Consider the following 27,331-nt stretch of genomic DNA (forward strand, 5'->3'; position numbering starts at 1 on the left):
CCGCCCCGCCCCGCCCCGCCCCGCCCCTGCGCCCTCTGCGGCCCTCCCCCCAACCCCGTCCCCACGCAGCATCTTTGAGTCTGCTAGGTTCGTGCACGGGCTTTTCTGAGCGAATTCGGTCCAGGGCCTTCCTCGTTGTATGTGGCCTCGAGGCCTTGGCATGTTCCACTTAGGGCTGAGCGGCTGACTGCTCAGAGGTTCTGCCGCGTGCCTGGAGCTGGTCAGTCTCGGTCTTCACGGAGGGCCCGGTGCACGTGGCGCCTCCATCGCTCAGACGGGCACCTGTCACCTGCCCGGGCCTTCGCTCCTGATGGGCCGGCTCTGCCCTGCCGCACGGCCCTCCAGGGCCCCGAGGGAGCTTCGCATGCCCCAGGGGACTTCTCACCAGCTTTTCCTATTCAGCCCCTCCGGCTGTGCCCCTGAGCGGGTAGCCTGTGGCCAGTGGGGGCAAGCAGGCCTGACCCCGGGCTGGGAGGGGCCCCCGAGGGGCGCGCGCTGTCTCTGTCTTCCCTCCACCCTCTGGTGCTCATGACTGCTTCTGTGTCGTGCTCAGCAGCTCTTTGTGTTAAGTGTTCCCGTTGGAACTCCTGGCACACAGCCTTTCTATTCTGTCTGCGTGAAGGAAGCCGGCTGTTAGCAGGACTCTTATCACCGCGTTCGGTCACCAGTTGGTCCCCAAGGCCCATCACCTCGTGTCCAGATGGTCCTCTCTTCATTATGCGCCTTTACCTGGTCTGTGTCCTGTGTACCCTGCCTCAGTCCAGATCTTGGCTTTCTGGGACCCCTTTCTGCTGTGAGGCCTGGAGGGAAGGCATTTTCTGACTCTTGCCTGTACAGGTGAACACCTCTCCAGGTGTCCCGAGGCCAGTGTCAGGTCAGCCGTCCCAGAGCGGCTCTCGGGGGACGCAGGAGGGGAGGCTTTCAAGGGTGAGTCATTTCCAAACCGGCAGAAGTGGTCATCACTGAAATTTTTTTGATTGAATAAGACGTGCTTGTTGACAATGGCGTGAAGAATGATGTATTTTCGTACGGTAGGCTACATGCGCTCATTTACAAGTGATGGGTTTCAGTCTGTTACACAGGACTTTGTGTGGCCTGAACCCTCAGGGCTGTGCGCTCCGCTGGTCGGCCTGGGTGGGCTGCCCAGGGCCTGCATGGAGGCTTCCTCTTCATCAGGAGCCGTATTCCTCCTTCCTGTTGTTTCCATGGTCCCACGTGTGTCTGCACATGAACTTGAGGTTGAAGACAGCCCTCCTCGGGGGTGAGACAGCGTCTGTCCACATTCCAGCCTGCAGGAGGATGGGGGGGCGGAGGTGGTCTGCAGGAGGGGGCAGGGAGCGATGGAGGCCCAGCAGAAGCTGCGGGGACCCTCTTGCTGCTCCTCGAGGGCCCGGCCTCATCACGGGGCTGCACCTGCTGCAGGGGAGGTGGGTGGGGTGGGGAGTCACCCGTGGGGACAGCCCAGGAGCGGGCAAGCCGCTCACACGTGCACACTTAACATGGCCCCGCTTTTGTTAAGGCATGTCAATACCCCCCAAGTAAACCTGTGCATTTTAAAGCGTACACATGTTTTTATGTAAACATATAGAAGAAATGAAAAGGAAACACTTCAAACGCATAGTACTAGTTACCCAGGGCAGTAAGTGAAAACTGGGAAGGGTCCAGAACACTAGAATTTTATTTTTTTGTTGTTTTGATTTTTTTATTATGGGAATCTGAACATCTTTTACTCAACTAAAAAGAACGCATTTGAAGAAAAAACTTAAAATTATGTTAGTAATTCTTTATTTATTAAGATCAAAGTGAGGATTGGTGCTGGAAGCCTTATCGGTATTTCTGCGACTTTGCTAAGGAAAGGCTCATCTGTCCTCCCACGAGGACAGTATCGGATTCAACAGACTGACCTCTCTTCTAGTACAATGGGAGGAAGTTTTAAAATAGACTGTAAAAAAAAAAAAATCTAGAGAAGACTAAAAAAGCTGGGCGAGGCCTGGTGATTTAACTGCCTCTGAAAAGAGCGGCTTGGATCTTCCACCCTTGTAAACAGCGCCCTTGCTCAACAACACCTGGCTCTCTGAGAGTCGGTGGTGGAGGAAGCCGAGGATGATGGGGAGAGTCAGCTGGTCTGGGAGATAAAAGGGCCTGCCCCGCCCGCCCGCCGGTGGAGGTGCCCTGCCCCGGGACGGACGCATGGACGCGGGGACTCAGGGATGGCACGCCGGGACGGGACACGGGGACGCCGGGATGGGACGGCGGGGCAGCACGCGGGGACGGCACGCAGGGACGCCGGGATGGGATGCGGGGACGCCAGGACAGGATACGGGGATGTCGGGATGGGACGCCAGGATGTGGGGATGCGGGGACGCCGGGATGGGACGCGTGGACGCCGGGAGGGGACTTGGGGATGCCGGGATGGGACGCCGGGACGTGGGGACGCAGGGATGGCACGCGGGGATGGCATGCCTGGGGACGCTGGGACGTGACGTGGGGACGCCGGGACGCACGGGGACGTGGGGATGGCGTGTTGGGACGTGGGGGGCGGGACACCGGGACAGCATGCTGGGATGGGCCCCTCTGCTCTGCACGAGGTGGTCCTTCTGACCGCCTGCACCCCGTGCTCCCCCGGGGGGAAGCGCTCGGCCCCTCCTGGACCCGGCGGGGCAGGGCTTTCAGAGGAGCTGGACACCGTGTGGAGCGCAGAGGGGAGGACACTCAGGTGAAGGAGGCGGGCAGCAAGGGAGCGGGGACGTAGCAGAGCCACTGCTTCCCGTTCTTGGCTTTAGACAGTTGCCAGGAAAAGGGAGAATGTTCCCAGCTAAGTGGCCACCACGTTCCTGCCAGAATCAGAAGGGTTTGAAGTGCTTGAATCCCGTATTGATTAGTTTTGCTGTTTCTTGAGCTTTAGATGGCTTTATAAGACAGTGTTCTGAAACTTGTTCTCTAATAAGGCATGTCTCTTCAAAGACTTCTCCATGATATTATCTTCACCTGCAGTTCCTCATTTCAGCTATATCATAACCGATCGTATGAGTATACCACCAGCACTACCACGCTCACACACACACTCACACACATACTCACTCTCTCTCACACCCACACACTCAAACACACACAGCCATTAACAAAATGACAGACGATGCTTCGGTGAGCATTCTTGCACACGTCTCCAGCTGTGAATTGAAGGCATTTCTCAGGGTCTGTCCAAAGAATGGAAGGGCTGCTCTGTAGCAGGGCCGAGTGTTAAGCTTCTGGTCTCTGTTCCTTCGTGCCGACAGTAGCCGGGTCTCGAGCAGACGCAGATGGAGTCACTGGCGGACGGTACTGCCAGTGTTGTGGCTCTTGGTGCCCAGTCCTTGCCCCAGACCGAAGCAGTGAGAACCGTATCCGGTGTCACCCTGCACGCCCCCCAGACGGGTCCAGGAGCTTCTACCCATGCCACCCCTTCCCCTCCCTAGAGAGGAGGGAAACCTCTACGCTGCGCACGGCCTCTCTGCGCCCAGGGAAGAGTCCAGGGCTTCTGCTCAGCCGTTAGTCTAGGTAGGTCTCCAGGAGGAACACAAGACCAGCTCTCTCGGGAGGTGTCTGAGGCCACGCTCCTCTAAATGTCCTGGAGTTCTCACCATCTGTTCTGTCCTATTTTAACCGCTGAGTCCCACGACTTGGAGGCTTTTCGTTCAGGTTCCAAGCTCAGTAAAATTTGCTCACAATGCCCTCACCACGCAGAAGCACGCTGTTTTCCCGACAGCCCTGCACCCGCTCCTCTAAGCTCAGATTGCCCCGCGTGCTTGCTGAAACTTGCCTTTGTGAGGCTCCTCCACTTTCTGTTAACCTATGTTATCTTGAGGCTTTAGTTTGCATTCCCTGATCACAAAGATGTGATTTCCTCTTTGTTGAGGGGCCTACTGAAAACTTGGCCCATGTTTCTGTTGGGTCGTCTTCTCTGATGGGCAGGAGTTACAGACTCTGGCTGTCAACCTCTGCCGATTGCGCACGGTCCGTGAATGCCCTCTCGGTGTTCCACGTGCGGTGTCACCTTGATGAACAGACGTTCTTGACTTTGATGTTGTCCAGCTTGTCCGCCTTTCTCTTGCATTTCTCTTTTCATGGATGTGATTTAGCACATTCCCTACTACCCTGAGCTCTGAAATATTTTCTCCTATTTTTCCCCCTAACATTTTATGGAGTTGATTTTTGTGTGTGGCATAAGGTGGGTGACAAGTTAATTTTTTCCTCTGTGTGGACAACCGGTCGGAAGCACTGAATTCGTGTTCTCAGGAGGCCCGGCGGCGCCGCGTGCTGCATATCCACGAACGTGTGGGTCTCGATTCTCTGACCTCCCCTGCCAGGGCCCCGGCCGCCCTTTTCTTTCAGATCTGTAGCTTTGTGTCTGATGTGCCTGATCTGATCTTGGCGTTGCTTGAGCCTTGCTCTTTTATGCAGATTTTATAATCAGGTAATAAATTCTCCAAAAAAATTGCTATTGATTGTTTAATTGGGACAGCATCTCCAGGAAGAAATATCCTACACCCTGTCCTATCCGTGAAAGTGCTATCTCTCGCCATGTGTTTAGATTTTCTTTCAGTAAAATCGTATGCCTTCATAAATACCTTCATAAACATTGTTGACTACTTTTATTCTTAGATTATTTGACCAGACTGATTTCTAGATACCTTATATGATTTGTTACTATTATAAGTGGTACATACATAAAAATTGTACATGTCATCATTTGTGATATTTAAAAGTACAGTGGATTTGCTTCTTTCTATGTGCAGCTGCATTGTCAGGGTTACTTCTGTTCCCACTTGTTAATACTTGGCATCATGAATGGGTGTTGAATTTTAGCCTTTCTTTTTTGGTTCGTTTGCACTCATTGAGACAATCAAATGGGCTTCCTCCTTAAAAATGCTAATATGGCATATTATACTGATAGAGTTTAAATACTGAACCCGGCTTACATTCCTGAGATAAGCCTGACTTGTGCTTGTCTTTTCATTCACTGCAGGTTTGGCTTGCTAGTCTTCTTGCAGGATTTTCGCATCCGTACTTTGGAGTGAGACTGTCTTGCACTTCCCCTTCTCTCACTGTTTAGTGTTCGTGTCAGGTTTACCCTAACCTCACGAAGCCATGAACCAGTGGTAGCATTTCCTCCCCTTTTTCCTCCCTCTCTTCTCTTTTTGGCATATTGAGTCTTTTATTTAAAAACCTGCACTGGAGGTGAAATCTGTTTTCTCTGTTATACATGGCTACACAAGCCTTGTCTGGGTCAGCATTTTCTGTCTTTAATTTTCTCATGTTTTAGGATTGTTCCTATGAGTGGCAGGTAGTTGGATGTTCACCCCGATGCAGTCTGATGTTCTGAGGCTCAGGAGTGAGACTGGAGTAAATGGCGAATCTGGCCCGTCCATATTCATTGAGATACTGCCATGTAGAGTCCTGGTTCCATGACGGTGCCGTGTGCTGCCTGTGAGTCTGTTTTTCCTAGGCTTCTCCTTTCCTGCCTGTTTGTATGTTTTGTTTTCAAGGCTGTTGTTGGCTTTCTTGCTTCCTTCATCACCTCCTTTATTGGCTTGGAAGTTCTCCCACACACCGTTTTTCTGTCTTTTGAACAAGTCTGTGTTTTCACTCTTGATGACTGCCTGTCTCTTAGACATTATTGAATAAACAGGCATATTCCTTAATTTTCTGTCTTGATTTGACTGACCTTTTGTACACGTTCTAACTGTTGCTTCTCGACCCGCAAACAGGTTTCTCAGGAGACAGGTAAGATGGTCAGGTATTCCCATCTCTTTAAGAATTTTCTGCAGGTAGAGCCTGGTGCTGGGAAAGGTTGAAGGTGAAAGGAGAAGGAGGTGGCAGGAGAATGAGATAGAGAGCTTGGATGGCATCACCAACTCAGTGGACGTGAATTTGAGCCAAGTCCTTGAGATGGTGAAGGACCGGGCAGCCTGGCGTGCTGCAGTCCCGGGGGTCGCCAAGGGTCGGACCGAATGACCGACTGAACGACAGGAAACACATTTGCCCTTTTCTTTGTTGAGCGGGAGACCCAGCCTCGGCTTCTTTCTCGAGAAGGTGATTCGCAGTGAAGAGGGGCCCTCCCTCAGCGCTCACGTCTCCTGAGTCACCTCTGCATGTTTGTCCAGGGCCGTGTTGGAAGTGGATTTCTGTTGATTCTAAAACTGATTGGATGTCGGGTTTAGACTTCTTCCTGACGGCGGAGTTTGTAGGAGCCGGACCTCACGAGCTGTGCTGGCCGCTCGGCTCTCGTCCCTCAGCCCCGGGGCCTGCTCCTGTGCCGGGCTCGGGACGGGCTCTGCGCCCCGCCCCTGGCCAGCTGGGTTGCTGCCCGGCTCTGGTCGCAGCGGCTGGGGGCTGCAGTGGTCCCCGCTGCCCGCGTCCAGCGTGTGGTTCCCCGCCTCCCAGGGCCTCTCTGCCTGACACCAGCCATCGCCCGTGCCCCCGAGGCCCGAGTCCGAGGATGGGGTCCTGCCGCGCACGCTGCTCCCCTGCCCACAGGCTCAGACAGCTCCTCTTTCATGCCACCCCGGCCTCCTGGCATTGTGAGTCCCTTTTGCCCGCTCGGTTCTCTGGGGCCCGGCTGGCGGGTCTTTACGGGGACGCTCTGTGAGGCAGTCGGGATGGCTTTGCTTTCTGATTGGGCAGGAGAGGTACGTCAGCTGGAAACCTCGCTCCTCAGAGTCTCCTGGGAAAGCTTCAGCTGACCTGGCCTCCGTTGGAAGCTAGACGGCCCCGTGCGCTGGGGTTTGTTCCATAAGTGCTCACGGAGCGCCCGCCGTGTGCCCGGCACTGTCCGGCGGGGACCCGGCTCTGCCCCCCTGGGGTGTCCTCACCCTTCAGTCGGGCGTTCCTGCTTCTGATCGTCGAGACGAGAGCTGGGTTTGGCCCCGAGTGGGCCCGTCTCTGGTTGCGGCTGCTCACCTGCAGGCTGAGGAGGCTGGACGGACCGGGCTAGATCACTGTGTGGGCTCTGGGAGGCCCCTCCATGGGTGGTGGGCAGCGGGTTCTGCCCTCACCCCGTCGGCTGTCTCCCTTCTCTGGGCCTCGTCTGGGGGGGATGAGACGGTGGCCCTCGGGGACCGTGCTGAGGTCACCAAGCCTCAGCTGAGGCCGGGGCGGCCCTCGGCCCGCAGGGTGAAGAGCGGGCTGTGCAGAGAGCGGGCCCGCGCCTTGCCGTGACCGCTGCTGCGTGTCAGTAGTTCTGTCCGGGAGAGCCGGTGATGCGGTGCCAGGCCAGCGGGGCCTTTGCAGCAGTTTGTTAACGCCCGGAGCTCGTCCCCGTGACGCCCGGGGCGGGGGGCGGAGGGGGCAGCGACTCTGGCCTCACCGAGAGCTGCAGCTCCTCCTGCTGCCGAGGCTGCCCCGCGGGGTCCGCTCGGGCCTCCCCTGACGTCCCAGTCCAGCTCCAGCCTGTGCACAACCAGCGTAGACGCCGCGAGGACCCCTGCCCCCGGTTAATTTGCCCTCCCGTTTTCCCCAAGCCGGTGTTCCCGAAGGGATCACAGAGGGCACAGGCCCTGCAGCCCTGCTGGGGAGGTGGGCGCGCTGGGGGCCTGTGGTTCCAGGACCGCCTCACCCGGGGCTGTGGGCGCTGTTTATGGAAAACGCCTGAAGGCGGCTCTGTACTGGGGGGGGCCCAGGGGCGGAGGGGGCGGCATGGGTCTGCAGAGGGCCGCTGGATTCCAGTGCATCTCACACACAGACTCAGCCCGAGGCATATTTTTTGAAAAAGACATTAGACAAATATTGCTGAAGAATCTGTCAGTGACGTGCTGGCCAGGCCCACCAGTGAGCCAGGGTGCTGGGGTGGGAAAGGGGGTGGGCGGAGGAGGAGGGGACTTCGGGACGAAGGGACGAGCCCGTGAGGGTCCGTCAGTGTCTCAGAGTGCCCCCTGGGCCGGCCCGGGGGCCGTCTCCTGGAGCAGAAGCGCAGTTGGAACCCCAGGCTCACCCCTGGTTGGTGGGTGGGGGAGGGTCTCGGAGACCCGGCCCTGAGCACACTCTGGCTGGCGCAGGCCTTTCCTCGGCCTCCGAGAGGCAGCGTGGTGGCTCCCAGGCCCGTCTGGGGACAAGGAGGTCTCTGGGCAACTTGGCTCCTTAGAGGCCGAGCCCCCGCCCCGCGCAGCCTCACCCCTGCACGGCTCCACGGCTCGCTTTCAGGGTGACGCTCTCGGGGCCTCGGGGGTCTGACTCTGGCCTGGCACCCTCACGGCCCGCTTTCTGCCCCCCGCTGTCCTGAGGCCTGTGCACCACAGTCCCGTGGGCATCGCATCGCCCAGGGACCTCGGCGGGCAGGCTGGCAGCACAGCCCCGCCCGGGGCTGACGTGCAGAGATGAGGACGCGCTTGCGGGGACGTGTGCATGCCTGGGGTCTTGCTGGGACGCGGGGGCTGAGGAGCGCGTGGTGACGCGTTACTGCGCCGGGGACCCCCTTACTGCCGGTGATGACACGTTTGAGGGGTCCCGGTCGTCACTGCGTTTCCTCTCCCTGAGTCAGCTCCGTCTTCCCTCTGCCTCTGTCTCCCTCTCTGTCTCCCTCCCTCCTTCCCTCTCTTTCCTGTTAGTTCAGGATTTTCCTTGCTCAATCTTACACGCTCTGCTCCAGGTGGCTTTTCTGAACCTCTGCTACTCACGTGTCTGCAGCACGGCCGTGCGTGGACCTCTGTCCCCGGAAGAGGTGCGTTCAGCAGGGCATGGGCATGTCTGCAAGGTTGGCGGTGCAGAGACTCAGCCCAGAGAGCTTCACAAGGAAGTGGTGTACATTTTGTCTTTCCGCGAGATGCCCTGGGTCCCTCCGCAGGTCCGGAGTGGAGAACCCAAGATCTCGGAGTGTTTAGAAATTTGCAACTTCTTCTGTGCTTGAAGCGGGTCACCTAGGATTTTGCGTGCCCAGGAAATTGGAGATTTTCAGCTGTGATGCCTTTTATTTTTAAAACGTGATGGCTTATTTGCTGAACCACAGTTGGGGAGATGTCTGGCATAATGGCAGTGAATTAATTCTGGTCATTTCCCAGAGAAAGAATGAGAAGTGTTAATGGTTGGTTGTTTCATGCCACGGGCTTGGTTTGGTCTTCAGACACCAGCTGAACGTCCCGAGACTCTTTAATTTCCTAAAATGCCTATAAAATTGTGTGAAAGCACAAACTTGTCGAAAACTAGTCTATCACTAACGACTTCCGCCACCCGCTCGAGCTATCCCTGACACGTGCTCGTGTTTTGCCCTTGCCCGTGGACGTGGGGTTGAGGCTGGGGTCGTCCTCTGGACGCATAGCTGGAGGTGGCCCAGCGAGCACTCGGGGCCCCGGGTGGCCTTTTCCAGCTTTGGGTTTTCGGTTGTGGTGACTCATGCACCATGAGATCTACCTGGGCGCCCCGGAGGCCTCCCCTCCGCTCCGTCTCTCCAGGCGGCGCCCTGCGTCGGGCAGAACCAGCATCTCCTCCCAAGACGGTAACGGGTCTTTGTCTTTGTTTCAGGGCTCCAAGTTCGGGCGGGGCATCGGACTCGTGCCCCCGGCTCCGCGTGCCTCCAGCCGGAGGTCCTTCGGGAGGTCCCGGAGGCTGAGCATCACCCGCTCCCTCGATGATCTCGAGGTAACGTGACTTGAGCGTGTCTTCCTTTATTCTCCAGGTTTTAAGGAATGATGCAGCTGAGTCTCCATTGACCCCCACCCTTCCCTTGCCCCCCTTCCTCTCCCGTAGCCTTGATCTTCATGGTGAGTGTCCATGCACGTCCAGCCCCTCCCCACCTCGTCCTTACCCACCCTGCCCGCCCTGACCTGTCTCCTCTGCTCCTCGGCCGACGCAGAGTCGTGATAAGTCCTGTGCTGTCTGCGTGCCGGACACGGTGTTCTAGACACACGGACCCTCAGGGGCCTGTCGTGACCTGTTACTCAGCCAGACTTGGGTCCGTTTGCCCGATGCACAGAAAAGCTCGTCCACTGACTTGGGCTGTGGGGAAGGACCGCACAGCCTTTATTGTGGCCCCAGACGAGGGGAGCGGGCAGCTCGTGCTCAGGAGGCCCGGACTCCTGCGGGCTTCAGGGCAGGGGCTCACGGGGCACTTGATCAGCTCACGGGCAGCTCTCCGGCTGGTGGGTGGTGATGTAACAAGGGGATGTTATGGGAATCTCAGCCATCCGCCTTCTGCTTCCAGCTGGTCTGGGGTCTAGGTGCTGTGGGGGCAGCACGCAGTTCGCTTCTTCCTCCTGGCGAGGGTTTCAGTGTCTGCAGAACAGCTCAAGGACATGGCTCAGGACATTACCCGCAGCCCTTGAGGAGAAACTGAAGGTCCTTGACTCTGTTTTATGGCTCAACTGTTACTGTTTTGTCCTGCTTGGCGGTTTTCTTTCCTTTTCGTGCTGGCTCACTTCTCTGGTTGACTCTGCCCTTCGGGCCTGGGGGAAAGTCAGGAGGCGGAAGCTTTCCTGCAAACAGGAGGTGGGGGCGCAGGAGGGTGTGTCCCAGGAAGGCCTCTAGGGCTCCTGCTCCCTTTCACAGCCCCTCTTAGAGATTTGGTTCTGAGCCACGGGTCCTACAGTGTCACCTTGTGTGGCTCTTCTCTTTGATCTGTAACGCTGGAAAAGCGAATAGACTTCACTCCTTGAGCAGTTCTCGGTTTACAGAGAAGTTCAGCGGGAAGTACCGAGAGTTCCGCGTGTATGCTGTGCTACGTGATTTTTAGCTTCAGTTCAGAGCTTGCGTGGAGGCCGCTCGGGTCCGTGACTTTCAGCCTCAGTTCAGACTTGCGTGGAGGCCGCTCGGGTCCGTGACTTTCAGCCTCAGTTCAGACTTGCGTGGAGGCCGCCCCTGGTGCCGTCATCCGGAAGGTCTGGCCGGATGGAGGAGGGCGCGCAGTCGCCATCGTGGGGTCCCATGGAGCAGGCCGCCAGCCCTGAACCCCACGTGCTCCGCCCGCTTACCGCTCCTGCTTGCCCTCAACCCTGGCGGCACGGTCCTTTCGCTGGTTCATTTTGTGTGTTTTAAAATTTTACAGAGATGTAATTCTACTACATGTCTTATTCTGCCAGTTTTTAAACACTGTTTCATGTTTTCAAGCTTTGCCTTGTAGCTTTAGTTTATTTTACTTATTATGCAACATTTCACTATGAACGAATTTTATTCCACTCTGCTGCCGCCTGGCACTGCATGCAAGGTCGGGACCGTCTTCTCTGAACAGGTCGTCCCTGGACGGGGGGCGGGGGGCGGGGGGCGGGCACACCCGGGACCCTGAGAGCCGTCTGGGCATCCGGTGGCTGTGACGGGTGTGGCTGAGCCCACCCAGCGTCTGCTCACCAGCGGGACGTGTCCCCCCGCCACTGATGCTTGGGACTGTCGAACTGAAATCTTCCTGTGTCCGTAAAATGCCAGCTCATTTTAATTTGCATTTCACAGACTGTGAGTGAGGCTGAGCATCCATCATGGGCTCTTTGGCTGTATGCGTTTTCCCTTTTTTGAATTAATAAACTATTCATGTCCTTCTAGTTTTTAAATTTTTATTTTATTATTTTAAAAATAAATTTTGTAGTAGTTCTTTATGTTTTGGGGACACATCCTGTGTCAGATAAATGTTTTGAAAATATCTTTGTGACTTTTTTCTACCTTTGTTTACCTTTATTTAGGGTGTGTGTGTGTGTGTGTGTGTGTGTGTGCGTGTGTATTTTAATTGTGGTAGAACAGAACACTGAATTTACCATTTTAAGTGTCCAGTTGAAGGCAGTAAGCACTCACATCGTTTTGAACGTGCCCATGACTCAGTCAGTCCCCCTTCCTCCCAGCCCCTGGCACCCACCCCTGCCTGCTTTCTGCCTCCGGGAATTGTCTTTTGTGTCTTGCTTATTTCACTTAGCATAGCATCTTCACGGTTCACCCATGTAGCAGGTGTCAGAGTGTTTTTCCTTTTTGAGACTGAATAACGTTCCACTGTGTGGACGGACACTTTGTGTTTATTCATCCTTCTGACGATGATGGCCCCTGCGGTTGCTCCCATCTTTGATTAATGTGGCCAGTGGTTATGAATGCAAGCATGCAGCTGTCTATTTGAGCTCAGTGATGTTTTAAAAATAGACCGCAAGATAATTTCTTACAAACTCAATAATAGTTATCTGGAATAAATTGTCTGTGGGGTTTCTTTTTGCTTAAAACAGAAAGTTAATTTGTGTTCTGATGCAGAAGCTGGAATCTTTGGCTGTTAGAGCTGGAAAGAGCCTGGACATGACCTCGTTGTCCAGACGAGAGGAGGGACTGATTCTGGAGGTCTTCAGGGGCGGGGGTGATGCAAGGTGGTCGGCGCTTGGTACTGGGTGGTGGGAACAGGAGTAGCTGTGGGACGGCTCCCTGAGGCCCCAAGGCGGGGACAGGCCCCAGGGCAGGGACTCAGGGCTCTGGGGTCCTGAGAAGGGGGTCCCCACGAAGCCTGCATTCTCCCTTCGGGGGTTTGGCCAGGCATCATGTCTGCATCGTCCTGGGAGAAGGGTCTCTGCATCGTCCTGGGAGAAGGGGCTCTGCAGGGGCCTGAGCCAGCCGAGCGGCTTGGGGTGGCGCAAGGTCTGCTTCTGGACTTGCGCCGTGGGCCCTGTGGTCAGGGCCCACTCCTCTTCGCAATGAATGTCCAGGGGCCAGCCGGCGTCCGCGTGCCTGACCGAGCGCTGGCCGCACACCCCCGCCCTTGCCCTCTGACTGTCCCCCGTCCACAGATGAGAACCCAGGTGCAGGGAGAGAGTTCTAGATTTAGGCCCCGGGGCGCGGAGCTCCCGGGCTCCCCCCGCTTCTGAAGCTCTCACTTTTGTCCCAGTGGTGCGTGAGAGACGGGGCTGAATCTTTGCGCCTTTCTGCTTGAAGACATCAAAGTGCAGAAGTGACGCTGGCCAGGCTGTTCCTGAGGCAGCCTGTCTGTCCTCCCCCTGCCCCACACCCTCCGGCAGGTGAGCTGGGCGCCTCGGCCGTGCTGAACTGGCCTCCCAGCCTTGTTTGGCTCCTCCCCGGCGCACTGGCCTTCGCCTCTTGCCTCTGGGTCCTAAGCAGCCTGGGCCTGTTAGAAGCCCCACCAGGGCCTCTGTGTCGGCTGCCGGCCCGGCTCCTCCGCACAAGGCCAGGTCCAAGTCCACTTCCCAGGCCCTTAGGACGCCAGTGTCTTGGGTTGGGTCTGCTGGGAGCGGCAGACAGAGGGCTGTCTAAACGTGGGGGCGAGGAGGATGACCGGGGAAGGTCTGCTCAGAAGATGAAACGGTGAAAGCATCGGTCAGGCCAGACGAGCGGTGACTGTGAAAAGCGAGGAGCTGTGTTTGGTTTGAAAATACATGAAATTAAACTACAGCACGGCAGGCTGAACGCTGGGAGGGATGAATGGAGGTCAGGTGTTCTGGGTACCCACTCCACTAGGAAGAGTGTGAGGGGCGATCAGAATTCGATTTTTATGAGGTAAGGATGCACGTAATCTCCAAGGTAGTGTAAGACAGTAATGAATGCACCTTACATTGACAGAAGGAAAACATGGGATAATGAAAAATGTTAAATTTGAAAGAAGGTGAGCCGGGAAGAAAGGGGCGATACAGGGCAGAGAGCAGGAGGGACAGGCAGGCAGCCTCGCGGGGTGTTTCTGTCTAGCTGTCCAGCCGTTCCGTCCAGGGTTCCAGCAGCCGTGCTGCTGTGGGGTCAGCGCTAATGGGGTCACACATCTCAGCTAGAAAGGAGAGACGAGGTAGCGTCAGAGACCTGGTCGCGCCGTCTACGAGGGGCGTCCCTAGCACTTAGGAAGGACGGAGGAGGAGACGCCTGCGGCACTGATCGGAAGGTGGAGGTGGAGCGGCAGTGATCTCAGGGCCGTCTCCAGGCAGCACACCCCTTAAACGGACGGGAGCGTCATCGTGGCGGGGCGCAGGGAGCCGCCGTTGTAAGTTTCACGTGCATCCCGTCACAGTCTCCACGCGTCTGCAGCAGAAACCCAGGGAAGGAGGAGCAGAGCTGGGCGGGTCTGTCCTGGGCAGGGTTCTCCCCGCTCAGTGACTGGCGCGGTCAGCAGGGAGAGCTCAGAGGGCCTGGCCAGCATGACGCGGGATGGGTGTGCGTGCGGCACCCAGCAGACGCGCCCCCCCAGCCCCCCGGCACGTGCAGTGAAGCTGACCGTGCGCTGGGCCGTATGGCAGGGCTCAGCAGGTGCGGACGTCTCTTCACTCGGAGCCTGTCCTCGGCCACAGACAGGTGCGGCAGAAACCAGCAACAAAGGCAAGGCGCCTCACACACGTCACGAGGTCCAGAGTTTAAAAGAGAACCAGTTTGGAAATTAGAGCACATTTTGAATGATACGGAAAATACATCTAAGCCCGGGGGACGCAGTTTAAAGTGTACTCAGAGGAACAGTCATAGCTTTTCAGTGCCTGTGTTAGCAATGAAAAAAAGTGGGAAGTCACATCAAAGCTCAGGAAAACAGCTGTAACACAGACGCAAAGGCAGTAAAGCTGGACAATGATGAAACCAGAGTGAAATGAACGAAACAGAAAGCGAGCAAACATCAACACAAGAATCGGTCAAGCGGGATTACTTCCCAACTCATGTATGAGGCCTCCAAAACCTTGAACCCAAACCTGGCAGACACTTTAGAGGAAAGGAGACTTACAGGGCAGCTCACTGCTGAGAGAGGTGGAGGATCCTCAGCTACACACGTCACCTGGTGCAGCCGTTCACGCTTGTTCTAAGGACACAGTGTTTTCAACATTTGCAAATCAGTCCTGTAATTTACCACATTAACAGAGTAAAGTGGAAAAATCATGTATCATCTTAACAGAAGCAGGAAAGACATTTGGTAAAATTCAATATCAGTTCATGGTTAAGGAAAAAAAACCTTAAAATAGGGATTAAAGGGGAACTTCCTTAATTTGATAAGGGTATAAAAAAAAACCTATAGCATGCTTCAGACTTAAGCTTTCCCTTTGAGATCAGGAATGAATGAGGAAAGATATCTGTCACTGCCATTTCTATTTAAATGTTTCCTGCAAGTCCAGGTTAGTGTAGAACAACTGAGGTTTAAAAACTTGCAAAGGAAAATGACAATGTTATCATTCTCCAACGATGGGATTGTAACATGGAAAATCTGAAACAATCTATGGGTTCATTCTTAAAATTAATGAGTGATTTAGGAAGATTGCTGGATATATGGTCAATACACAGAAGTCAGCTGTGTGGGGACTTGCGTGGTGGTCCAGTGCAGGGGACGTGGGTTCTGTCTCTTGTGGCAGGGGAAGGACGACGCCACAGGGCAGCTAAGCCCGTGCACTCGGGAGCCTGTGCTCGGCGGCACGAGAAGCCTCTGCCATGAGTAGCCCTGGCACCAGAATTAGGGAGTAGCCCCTGCTCGCTGCATCTAGAGAAAGCCCACGTGCAGCAAAGACCCTAACCTAAAAGAAGACCCTCAGTTAATTTAAAAATTTAAAAGTCACTTGTAGATAGTTAGATAATGATGTATAGATTTGATGTAATTTGAATCAGAATCCCAACAGGTAATTTTGTTGAGTTTAAGAAGATAATTCTAAAAAATTTGTTGAAATGCAGATGGTCAAGTGTAGTAGCCAAGAGATTCTTGAAGAGGAATGAGGTAGGAAGACGTCCTCTATCACCCTCCAAAGCTTACAAACTTAGAGCAGTGGAAGACAGTGTGAGTGTCAGTACCCGGAGAGACAGACAGTGGGGCAGGAGAGAGCAAGGGAGAGCGCGCCTGTGGACACGCCGGCTGCGTGCAGAGCCGGGACGGCCTGGGCTTTTCAGCGGTGCTGCAGCCAGGACAGGTCTACATGGAAAAAGGGAGAAAGAAAGAGAAGCTGGGTTCTCCCCCGTGCTGTGCAGACAGTGAATCCAGCTGTGTTGGAAATCTTCCTGGGATGGGCAAAGCGAGAGTTAGTGGAGGATGAAGTAGACACTCATCTTCGTGGTGCTGGGGAGGGAAAGACTTTCTCAGCTGAACACAAACTGTAAACGCCGAGACCGACTCTGACCCAGCGAATGCTTGGAACCTGCTTTCATCCCAGCATCCCATCCCTAGGGTGCACAGGGGCCCATTAGTGCGGCGACCCTCAGAGGCCCCGTGTCCCCTTGATGCCCAGCAGGCAAAGCAAAGCCGGCAAGAGATGCAGACAGGCCTTTGATGAGAGATGACCTCCAGTGGCAAACCCAGCTCTGGTGGCTCCAGTCACGGAAGTCATCAGGGAAGAAAACGGCAGCTCGCGAGGCCCACACCGCAGAATGTCCGACGTGGAAGACCAGCGGGCAGTGCAGATGTTGCTGTGGACGTGAAGCAGCCGGACTCTCGCCTAGGGGGCAGGAGTGTTGGCTGTTCGCAGCAGCACTTAAGACACCATCTCAGACGGCGTCCCTCCTGTCTGAGACGGCAGCCTGTGGATCCGGAGACCGGCAGCAACCCAAGGCAGCGTCGTCACAGGCCGCCTCTCCACCGCAGCGTGACTGGGCTGCCGCCCCGGCCACCTCGGGATGGACGTGCAGGCGTCACGGGGCGGGCGGGCGCTGGAGAGCGTTCTGCAAGCTCCGTCTGTGTAGCCGTGGCCCGGGGTGGCGTGTCCAGTGTAGAACCGTAGAAAGAAGTGGGCACCAGTGACGCTTTTCCCTGGGACCTGCGGGGCTGCGCGGGCTTCACGCTGTCTGTGCTTGTGCTCTGTTCTGAACGGGTGGCTTCCCGGGAGTGCCACGTGCGTGATCGTGTGCCCTCCGGGCCTGTGAGTGCTGAGCGGGCAGTGCAGCCCAAGAGCCTCAGAGGGGTGTGCGGGAGGGCGGGGGTGGGAAGGGAGTCTCAGAGGGGTGTGCAGGAGGGCGGGGGTGGGAAGGGAGTCTCAGAGGGGTGTGCAGGAGGGCGGGGGGTGGGTGGAAGCCTCAGAGGGGTGTGCGGGAGGGTGGGGGCCGGGGAGGGAGTCTCAGAGGGGTGTGCAGGAGGGCGGAGGGCCAGGGAGGGGAGAGGTGCTGCTGGCAGGTGGAGGTGCGGGGGGTGGTCCTCCCTGGGGGTCTCCAGAGACAGGAGGTGTGGAAGTGACAGGTCGGTTTCTATATGTTGTGGTCATGATCACGGCATGCGGTCCCCGAGAGACCAGGACCCGAGAGGTGGGGCCGGAGACTGGGTCAGCAGCGCCCGCCCCTGCCTGAAGGTGTACAGCCGCCTCGGAAGGAGGTCCTCGCCTCTGCGCGACATCTTCAAGATGCCAGGGTCTTGAAGGGGGGTCTGGGTGTGGGGGTCCGAGGTGAGCAGTGCAGGCCTAGGGGAGCGGCCCTCCCACCCCACTGGAGACCGTGAGCCGTGCTGTGCGTGGAGCTGGGCTGGGCCTCTGCTGACCGTGGGCAGGAGTCTCCAGCCTGCTCCCTCCACCCAGGGCCGCCTGTGAGTGGGTCCAGGGGCTGTGGCAGGACTGGCAGTGCCCAGTCTGGACAGCAGGGGGCGCTGAGGCCATGCGTTTCCCTCCCTGGGAGCGGGTCCAGACTCTCCCCGGGGAGCGGGGCGGGGGCACTTTGGAAGGAGGCTGGCTGTCCGTGGTCCGTCTGCTGCCGGTGTTGAGGTCGAGTGAGTTGCTTCACGTCAGCTCTGCGGGGCTGACCCCCTGAAGGAAAGGCAGGGGACTCCGACCTGGACCTCAGACCCGAGACTGGGAGAGAGGTTCAACCTTCCAGCCCCTGGCTCACCTCTGGGGCACTCTGGGCCATTTACAGAGCTCACATGGTCTGGGGTGAAATCTCCCCAGACATTTCGAAACAAGCCTTTTTTTTTTTTTTTTTTTTTTACCTATTTCTTACTCTTGCTGCTTTGCTCTTTCAAGGGAAATTCAACTTGGATTTTTGCTTATTTTGGTCTGTCTGTGCTAGCTTTAACTTCTTTATGTAGGAAAATATCTTAGCTCTCGCTGAGGTCCCGTTGACTCAGGGGCGCACGCTAGGATCTGTCAGCGCCTTGTCTCCTTGAGGGACTGTTTATGGACACTGGGTGTGGGCAGCCCTGCGTGAAACTGCTGCCAACCCTGCCCCGGGGGACTGGCTTCCCGCCGCGAGGGGTGGCAGTCGGGTTCAGAAAGGGTCCCTTGGGCTGCTTTGCTGAGAGTGAACAGCAGGGACGCTGGGGCAGGAAGGGGCCTTAGGATTACTTTTGGGGCCCCGTGGTGGTCCGGGCGAGGGGAGGGCTTGGGGAATGGGGGGCTTGGGCCAGTGGATGGTGAATGGTCAGACGTCTCACCTCAGACCACCCTCCGCCCCCGCCCCAGCGGGGTCACAGCTGAGACCAGGCAGCTGCAGGAAGCCTGCGGAGAGGAGCTGGGGGCGGGCAAGGCTGGTTTCCTGGGCACCTCCCCCGGTGGTCACCATGGTCACCATGGTCACTGTGGACGCCCCGCCTCTGCCTCGGGAAGTCTTGGGCATCCCCGAGGGTGGGTGGTCTGACCTTCGCTGGCCTCCTCCTCCTGGTTCGGGTTAGGGGCCCCGCCTCCTCCGGGAGCAGCGGGAGCCAGGGGCCTCTCTGAGGTTGTCTGCCCTTGTGCTCTTGGCCAAGCCGGACAGCTCCATGCCACTGGCACGTGCCAGGCGTGTTGGGGGGGTGCTGGGCTTCGCGCCCGTCTCTGAGCCCACCCCCATCTGGCGATGGGTCAGCGCCACCAGGACGCGGTGGTGGGCGTGGTGGGTGCTCAGAGTGCCTTGGTCCCTTGGTCCAGGAGCTCCAGGAGGCCCAGCGGGCTCTGCCAACCAGGGTGCCGCGTGGCACAGGGCTGTTGTGGCCCGACTCTCAGCCCTTCTCCTCCTCTCTTTGCCCTGTGGACAGCAGAGGAGGGGCAGACTCACAGCCAAAGGGGAGACAGAGCCCCAGAGAGACGCAGGAACCCGGAGGGCACAGCTCCACGTGGACCTGGCGGGGCGGGGCCGCCTTTCGGGCTGAATGTGACAATGAGACGCGTGAAGTGACGCCCTGCTTCTTGTGCAGGCTCACTGGGACGTCCGTGCGAGACGGTGAAAATACAGACCAAGTGGGGCTTGGTCTGAGCAGCTGAGCTCCAGGACGCAGGGTTTCCCGCTGTCCGCGGAAGTTGTGCCCGTGGGCGGGGCCTGTCCCAGAGGTTGTGCCTGTGGGCGGGGCCTGTCCCAGGAGGTTGTGCCTGTGGGCGGGGCCTGTCCCAGAGGTTGTGCCCATGGGCGGGGCCTGTCCCAGGAGGTTGTGCCCATGGGCGGGGCTTGTCCCATAGTCTCTTTTGCTTCTCGGCCCCTGAGGGTCGTGGCTAGGCTCTGTCTGGGGCCCTTTGCAGACTGCTGTCTTCTGCTCTGGCGAGGGGTCACCGCCTCCCCCCAAATCTTGTGAATTAGTGCAGGCACGGCCCTTGGAAGTCAGCGAGGAGGACAGTCAGGGTCACAGAGTCAGGGACTCAGCTGATCCCCATGAAAACCGCAGGGTCACCCCCCAGAACCCTCCCGTGGGTTTCCTCTGCACGTGTGCGGGTGCGTATGTGTGTGTGTGTGTGTGTGTGTGTGTGTGTGTGTGTGTGCTGGAAGGGGAGGCTGGGGAGTGCAAAGATCACCGCGTCCCACTCCTTGTCTCAGCCCTGCCACCAAGGGGGTGAAGGGGACCTCTGCAGGCCAGAGGGCCCCCCACTTTCCTTAAAGACCGAGCCCTACCCAGGAAAGCGTCTGAGGCCCCTCCAGGCCAGCAGGCACCCGAGGCCCTTGTGTCCTGGGGCGGGGCAGCCTGTGCCCGCCCCGCCTCTCCTTGCTGGCCCTCGCTGGCCCTCGCGGCCCCAGGGTCCTCCCTGAGGCCAAGCGGGTGGCCGTGGCGGCCTTGGCTTGCTCCCCACTCCCGCTTCCGTGTGTTTATCGTGTGAGAATGGGTCCGAGGAGGCCGGGCCGGAGCCGCCTGTTGTCTGCGAGCTGCCGTCCGGGCCGCGCCCTGCGCTTCTGCAGTAAACACGGCGGCGTCATGGAGTCTGGGCACCGGACACTCCCGCTGGCCGCCTGCGCCTCTTCCCCCCAAGGCCGAGCAAGGTGGAGCCCCAGGCCGCCCTCCCCGCCCGCAGCCCTGGGCAGGGTGCCCCCGGGAGCCCCTCAGATGAGGCCCCGGGCGTCCGCACGCCCAGAGACGAGCAGGTGCTCTGCAGGGGCCCTCGCTCCTGGACACAGGGCTCTTTCTCTTCCTGCTTCCCTTTTAAGTTAAAACAGGACCTGCCGCGGCGCCCTCACTTTGAGGCCGTGTGGGGTGCTGGGGGCAGACAGAGCCGAAGGTGGAGCAGGGGCTGGCCGGGGCCAGGTCTCAGGAGCCCGCTGTTCCCGGGCTGGGCCCCTGCACGCTTGCACGTGGAGCTCATAATAGACCCGTCGGCGGCTGTAATTAAGGCTGCACCCCGCACCACGCGGCTAGAAAACAAATTCTCTGCAGCTGCTGTGCTGACTGAGAAATTGCCACTATCAGCTGAAGTTTTATTCTTCTGATTTGAGAGAGGAAGTACTTTAAAAATGATCTCACGGTGTGATTTATGTAAACGGCTTTTTTTTTTTTCTTTGTGCGAGACAATTGAGATAGAGCCTGAATCCCGGGCAGACCGCAGCTTCCTGCAGTGTCCTGTTGCCATGGGTGACGGAGGGAGCGGATGGAACTTCATCTGAAATGCCTTTAAACTTTCTGACGTGCACAGGCGTGCGGCGGGGCTGGGTGCTGTGTTTCAGAGCTGCGTGCCTGGAGTGGGTAGGAAGTACTCAGGTCTTAGGATGAATTCGGAGAAAGGGTTGCCGGAGGAGGCTCACGTTTTAAACGGCCAGCAGGTACGCCACTCCAGATGTTTTTGTTGCTTACAGAATTGTTGAGGAAGCCTGGCATCTCGGTTACAGCTTTATTTTCAGCCTGGTAGTGAATGGTGGCTTTTAAGTGTAAACTTTGAAAATGTCTTTCTTGTGTCTGCATTGTGGAGCTTGAAGTGTCTCCCATGGAGGTAAAAGCCAGTCCCCGGGACCACAGACCCATACCCCGAGTGGGGCTGGATTGGGAGGCCCTCATGCCAGTCCCCTCAACCCCTCGGGGGTACACCGCCCGCATCCCGAGTCAGCCTTACAGGGAGCATCGGGGGCCCATCGTCCTCACAATGGTGACTGGAACAGATTTGGAAGATGAGTGACTTTAGATTTCAACTGCATAACTGTATTACAATCGTCTTTTACTTTTTAAATTGCCGTTTTATGTGTTAACATTTGTTTTTCCTTTTTTAAGAGTTGTAGTATAGTTTTCTTTTTCTAAAAAATGGATTTGCAATGAGTTAGTTTCGGGTGTGCAGCCAAGTGACTTGGTTGTATATGTAGTATTTTTATTTTAGTTATTTATTTTTCTATATGTAGTATTTTTAAATGGGATGAGCTGGTTCTGCTTCATATAGATGCGCAGGAAACTACTGGCAAACCTATTTACTGACTGATTAGTGTCTGAGCTTCTCAACGTGAACTTACTGTAAAATGCTTTTAAGGCTTTGAGAGTAGGAATAATACATTTTATCTTCCTCTCTGGCTGTGTCGTGTTGATGTAAAGGCAAAAATACGTTTCGATTATTTATAGACGATTGTCCCTAGTTACTGGGGACTGGTTTAAATTCATCCTTTCCTGGGAGTTGTTTCATCTTAGCCTGTTCTCCTGACTTCAGATTAGAACCTTGTGTAGAGGAGAGCAGGAGAAACTGCTCACTCAGAGGTGACTGGTGGGGATGCTGGGTGTAGGAACGTGACCGCACTGGCTTTTCAAATAGGAGATAGAAATAGGTCTGCTGGACAGGTCAAGAGTTATGCCTATGAAGGAAGGGCAGGTTTTAATGGATTTTAAAAGTACTCCGTCTGTATTTGGAGAACTCCCTGTGCTAATAAAGCTCACTTGAGAGGGTGGGGAGCCGCTTTGATGTTTACGGGCGTGCCTGCTGCATGCTGCCTCTGGCCGGCCCCGCAGGAGCAGTCCTGGGCTCCTGTTTGTCCGCTCCTATCTCTCTGGAACGTGAACTTCGGAAATCCCGTGTGCAGTACACATACCGGTTAACCAGTTACTAGTTTGTATTACGTGTAGGCTGCATTTCCATTCCCATAGTATATAGAGGCAAGTTTTAGAAAAGGTTGTTTTTTTGAGTGAAAAAAAAAATCACTAGAAATCTGTCTTCTTTGGATTCATTTTGAAATTTTGCAAGTGCTCAACCCAGCGAAGAAGTTGTTCACGGTGGGTGTGACCGAGTCTGGTTGGTGTGGTCCTGTTTTTAAGCAACAGAAAATTGCAGGAAGGTGGTGGGGTGGTGAGCAGGACTGAGGGGCTGGCTGGCTCTGCCCGCGGGCGAGGGGCAGGGCGCAGAAAGTGCTGTGGCCTCCAGCTCAGTCCTCGAGAGAGAAGTCTCGAGGTGGAGGGCAGTGGTCTGCGGGGGCCGTGTGGGAGGGCCCCCTACCCTTGACGGCTCTGAGCCTCAGACTGTCCGTTGTCACAGCGGGGGTGTCTCGGGCGCCCTGGGGCCTCAAGGAAAGCCGTGACTGTGAAGGGCTGTGTCTCGAAAGCGTCTTTCACCTTGGAGAGGAGGACCTGCAGGCCTTGAGAGGAGGCATCTCCCAGGACCACTTGGGATGCTCTCGGGTGTGACCCGAGGCTCTCACTGCCGTTGCCCTGTTGGTGCCCCCGTCTCGTAGGCATGAGGTCCAGCGGAGCGGACTTTGGACTCTAGGACCCGCCCATCTGCCAGTCCCAAGCGATCCACCGTATTTCAACCACTGCACGGGAGGACGTGCTGGTCCAGCCTCGGGTCAGGAGGATTTGTTGCAGGAAGAAAGAGAGCTCAGGTGGGCTTTCTCTGTGGCCCCCTTAGAGCCCCTGCCGCGTCTGACCAGCTTGCTGGGGTGGGGCCGTGGCCGGACTGCCGTCCAGGGGGCAGGACGGAACTCGCCTGGCCCGAGCTGTCGGACCTGAGCCCGCGCCGTGCAGGGCTGTTGAGTTCAGGGACCCTGGGTCACCGCCACCGCTGGGCGGGTTTTGCACTGGCCCTGGGGTGTGGGAGCCGGCCCCCCTCTCGCGATCTGGGGCCCAGGGCACCGCCTGGGCGCTGCCCTCTGTGCCCTGACCCCGCTCTGCTCTCACGGGGCCCGCAGTCAGCGTCCTCCGTGCCCGCCGGGCAGAGATGTCCGAGCCCCTGGGGCGCCCGCTCGGGTGGCCGGGCCGAAGGTTAGTCAGTCCTGGGGGTCCTGGGCGTGAGACAGCTGTGCCACGTCGCGCGGTGGCGGTCTGTGCGAGGGTGGACGTGACGAGCCTGTGTGGCCGTCCCTGGCAGCGTTACTTCTGTGCGCTGGGCTCTGGGCGGCACGTGGAACCAGAAGGCTGCACGTGAGGAGCGGGACCGGCGTCTCTTCCGGGTGGCCCGGGGCCCTTTCTGGGCAGCGCTGGGCAGAGAGCCGGGGCCGCGGGTCACGGGGCTGCTCCAGCGGGCACCCCAGTGGTCGGGGCGCCCCGGCGGCTCGGGCCCGCCCGCCCCAGGCCTCTTCACCCCAGAGCTGCCCGGGGAGGGACGTCCGTCTGTCTGGACCGGCTGCTTTGCCCCTTGGTCTGTGGGCTGCACAGACAGACGCCTTTACCTTTTAAGGCTCTGGTCGCCGTCGTCCCCGTGAGAGGAAGGCTGAGGGAGGCTGTGGTCTTCCCCTTTCTCCACGTCTTCCCTTTTCTCTCTCGGAGGCCGGTCACCCTGAGCTGGGCTCTCCCTGCGTCACTCTCGTGGAGACCGCGCTGTCGTGCCTCTGGTCTCCTCGCGTGCCCACGGGCGGCTCCTTTCTCCCCTCCAGCCCACAGCAGTTCTCGTCGGGCAGACGTGGAGGCCGGGCTCACCTCCTCTGGTAGTTGCATCCCAGCTGCCACCGAGGCCGCGCTTCCCACCCGCCTCTGCAGACCCTGAGACGAGGACGAGCCCCCGCTCCTGCCTCAGGCCCGACCCCGGAGCCCGGAGGTCAGCAGGCCCTGGGCTTGACCCTCTGAAACCCTCTGAGCTCAGATGGGAGCTCACACTCCTCGCCTGCCTGCCCTCTTGCCTGGGGTCCTGGGGACCCTAACTCCGTGCCACCCGCTCTGGGGCGCCCGCCCGGATGCTGGGCGTGTAACTTGCTGGGTTGGTGTCCGGCCCTGGCAGGAGTGCCGGGGGCAGGTTTGCCATGGTGGGCGCCCTGTGTCTGGAGGAGCCTGGGCTTGGCTGAGCAAGTGGAAGCTGTCCCAGCAGTCCCCCCACTTCCTGCGGCCCTGACCCAGGACCACCCCCCACCACCCCATGGCTGGGTCTCGGCCTTCATGAGAAAGCGTGTCGTGAAGCTGGGCCAGGGGGCCTGGGCTCTGGCTCAGTCAGTGGCTGTTGATGCAGAAGGCGCTTCTGGTGCACGGGTCTGCCCGAGGCTATGCCTGGTGCCAGCTCACCCGCCAGGCCAGTGTGTATGCTGGCTTGGGTTGTGGGCGTCCAGCTGTCTGTGGGGACGTGCCCTCTGTGACGCCCGCCCTGTCCACGCAGTGGGGGCGCGGGTCTTCCTGCAGCCGGGCCGGCTGGTGGGGAAGGTCTCTGTTTTGATGTAGCAGGAAGGCCAGAGGTTCCTCGTGTAAGGTCAGATGCTGCCCCCAGCCCGCAGCGTTCACGTGGCGCCCGCGTGCCACCTCGTCCGTGTGCCTCTGGACTTTTAAAGGTTTTGTAAAGAGTGATCTGGGGCTTTTAAAGGTTTTGTAAAGAGTGATCTGGGGCTTTTCCAAGGGCAGGGCAGAAACGCTAGCTGTTAAATTCTTAGGAAAATGCTGTGACTGTGGGTTTTCCTTCTCTTGATTTTACTGAGGCTTGAAGAGCTCTTTGGGACACACACACACACACACACACACACACACACACGAGGCTCAGAGCCTGTTCTGAGCTGGGCCCTGCCTCTTCTGACTGCAGGCTCCCTGCCCGTCCCCGTGCCGCCCTGCGTCCGGCCGCCCCATCTGTCGCTGGGCAGCGCTGAACACGCCCGTGCTTTTGTTGTTGCCCCGGCCTCGGGGTCACAGGGACCCTCTGTGGAGGTCACGGTTTGAACTGAGCACTTCTTCTTGGCCTGCACGTGAGCTTTTCATGTTGTTCTATTCCGTCTTATCCCATTTTTCCCGCAAACGCTGCTCATGACCCACTGAATTGATTTGGCAGCTCCTTAGAGGGAGAAGGAAATGGCAACCCAGTCCAGTACTCTTGCCTGGAAAATCCCATGGACGGAGGAGCCTGGTAGTATAGAATCCACGGGGTCTCAAAGAGTCAGACACAACTGAGCAACTAAACTTAAACTTAGAGGGTCGCAGCCGAGTGGGAAGGCCCCTGCGCTCGAGGCGCAGAGGGCGGGCGGGCCCCTGGGTGGGACCAGCAGAAGGGCCCCCCTGTTGAGTGGCCCTCTGTCCCACCCCTGGGGGTCTTCCCAGGGTCCCCCCAGCCCATGCGCTGCTCTCTTCTGTGCTCTGTCCAGCAGGGAGTCGCCTTAAAACTTAGGTGAGCAAGCCTTTAAAAGGCGAAATGAATTAAGGTAGATGCAGATTGGATTGCTGAATTCTTAAGGTTTTTTCCCACTGGAATTATTTGAGTTTCTTTTCTTTTTCTCAAAATGTGTGATACCATTGGGCAAGTTGCAGGCCCTTGCTTCTTATTTAAAAGTTAGAGATGGTTGTTTAATATTTCTTATGCCCAAGGTAGGAAATTTTTTCATTGGCTCAAAAGTGAAAATGTTTATAACTTTGTATTTCTATATACTAAGTAATTATGAAATGATATATTCTAATAACTGCTATTATCCAGTGTTACTGACAGAATCAGCTTTGATAAATCAGAATCAGCATTCTTCATGGAAATCAACTTTCAAAACGTTAATTCAGAATGAAATATCCACGCCTGTGTGTGGTCCAGATGAATGTCCTGCTGGGAATAAATCCCAATCAGTTAGCACTGAACTGTTGGGCTGACCTGAGGAATAGAAATTGTTTGAACTTAAATTACTTATCTAAAATAAATACTTGAAAGTTTTTAGAAACAAATATATTTACGTTAGTGTAAACTCCAGGCTTGGGGAGCAGCAGACCTTTTTAGAGCTGTTTAGTTATGGTTTGTGTTTAAATCTGAAGTACAGAAAAATGCTCACTTTCTCGGACCTTTTAGCTGGTGGCTTTTTTCTCTTTTTTTGTGGCTGCACTTGTTATAAGAATAGCGTGCCAACATGGGAATGTGGGAAGAACGCAAGAAGGACAGCCTAGTGAAAATATGTCATTAATACAGATTATGCTGGCTATCGGAACACAGGCATGTGAAGTTTTTTGTTTAAGAATGCCAAGAAATTTGGGGGTGCCCCACTTCAGAAGTGCTGAACTGTTGCAAGCTAGGCTTGAAAAGGGTGATTTGGTCAGAATTGGGCATGTCAGCCCCGAGGCCAATAGAAACGATTTGGGGGTTCACTCTTCCCCCAGCTGGTGCGGCAAGTTGCCTGCCTGGACCTCCGCGTCCGCCCCTCCATGGAGCGCTGGCCACCTACCCCCTGCGACAGCGCCTGGCACCTGTGCGGCCCCGTGTCACCCCCTTCAGCCTCAGCTCCGGTTATAATATATTATAATATATAACATATATATAGAGCCCCGTGCGCGCTCCGTAGCCTGCTGCTGTGCCTTCTCAGGAGGGCCGGGGTCAGGCGCCGCCGAGGGGCGCAGGGCCCCTCCCGGGCGTCAGGTGGCGGTCCAGGGTGGCCCGGCCGCCCCTTCCCGCTGCGTGCTTGTGGACAGAGCCGGTGCCGGACGGCAGGCGTCTGGTCGGAAGTCCTCAGCTGCTTCTCCAGGGGTGTGTGAGCTGGAGGCCGTGGTTTTCCGTCCAGGGGACGGCACGGCGTGTCTCCCCGGCTTTCCGTCCGGTTCACGGCTGACGGGGGCGCAGACCAGGTTAGCAGGTCGTGAGCGGACGGGGAGACGGCGAGGAGGGCTGTGCCTGCGGCCCGCCGGCCTCCCCGGGGTCCTGTCAGCGCCGCCCCGAGCCTGCCTCTCCTCAGGGGCCCCGGGCGGAGGCCGGGGCGGGCAGGCTTGGCGCGCTGCGGGGGGTCCTCGGTGCGCACACACCACACACACAACACACACCACACACAACACACACAACACAACAGACACCACACATCACACACACACCACACACCACACACACAACACACACACAACACACACAACACACACAACACACAACACACCACACACAACACAACAGACACCACACATCACACACACACACACCACACACAACACACACCACACACACACACACACACACCACACACACACACA

The 27,331-nt window shown here is 57.1% G+C and overlaps 1 protein-coding gene across 3 annotated transcripts in view; it reads left to right on the forward strand.

Moving 5' to 3' along the window:
• RGS12 (regulator of G protein signaling 12) overlaps positions 1-27,331 on the forward strand; it is a 121,474-nt gene that overhangs the window by 33,044 nt on the left and 61,099 nt on the right. For all 3 annotated transcript variants that reach the window (XM_065914533.1, XM_065914534.1, XM_065914535.1), the window contains exon 3: positions 9,493-9,609. In XM_065914533.1, the coding sequence (XP_065770605.1) occupies positions 9,493-9,609 (117 nt within the window). The remainder of the gene's footprint in view (positions 1-9,492; positions 9,610-27,331) is intronic.

This window comes from Muntiacus reevesi, chromosome 22, assembly GCF_963930625.1.
Source record: "Muntiacus reevesi chromosome 22, mMunRee1.1, whole genome shotgun sequence".
NCBI classification, from domain to species: Eukaryota; Metazoa; Chordata; class Mammalia; order Artiodactyla; family Cervidae; genus Muntiacus; species Muntiacus reevesi.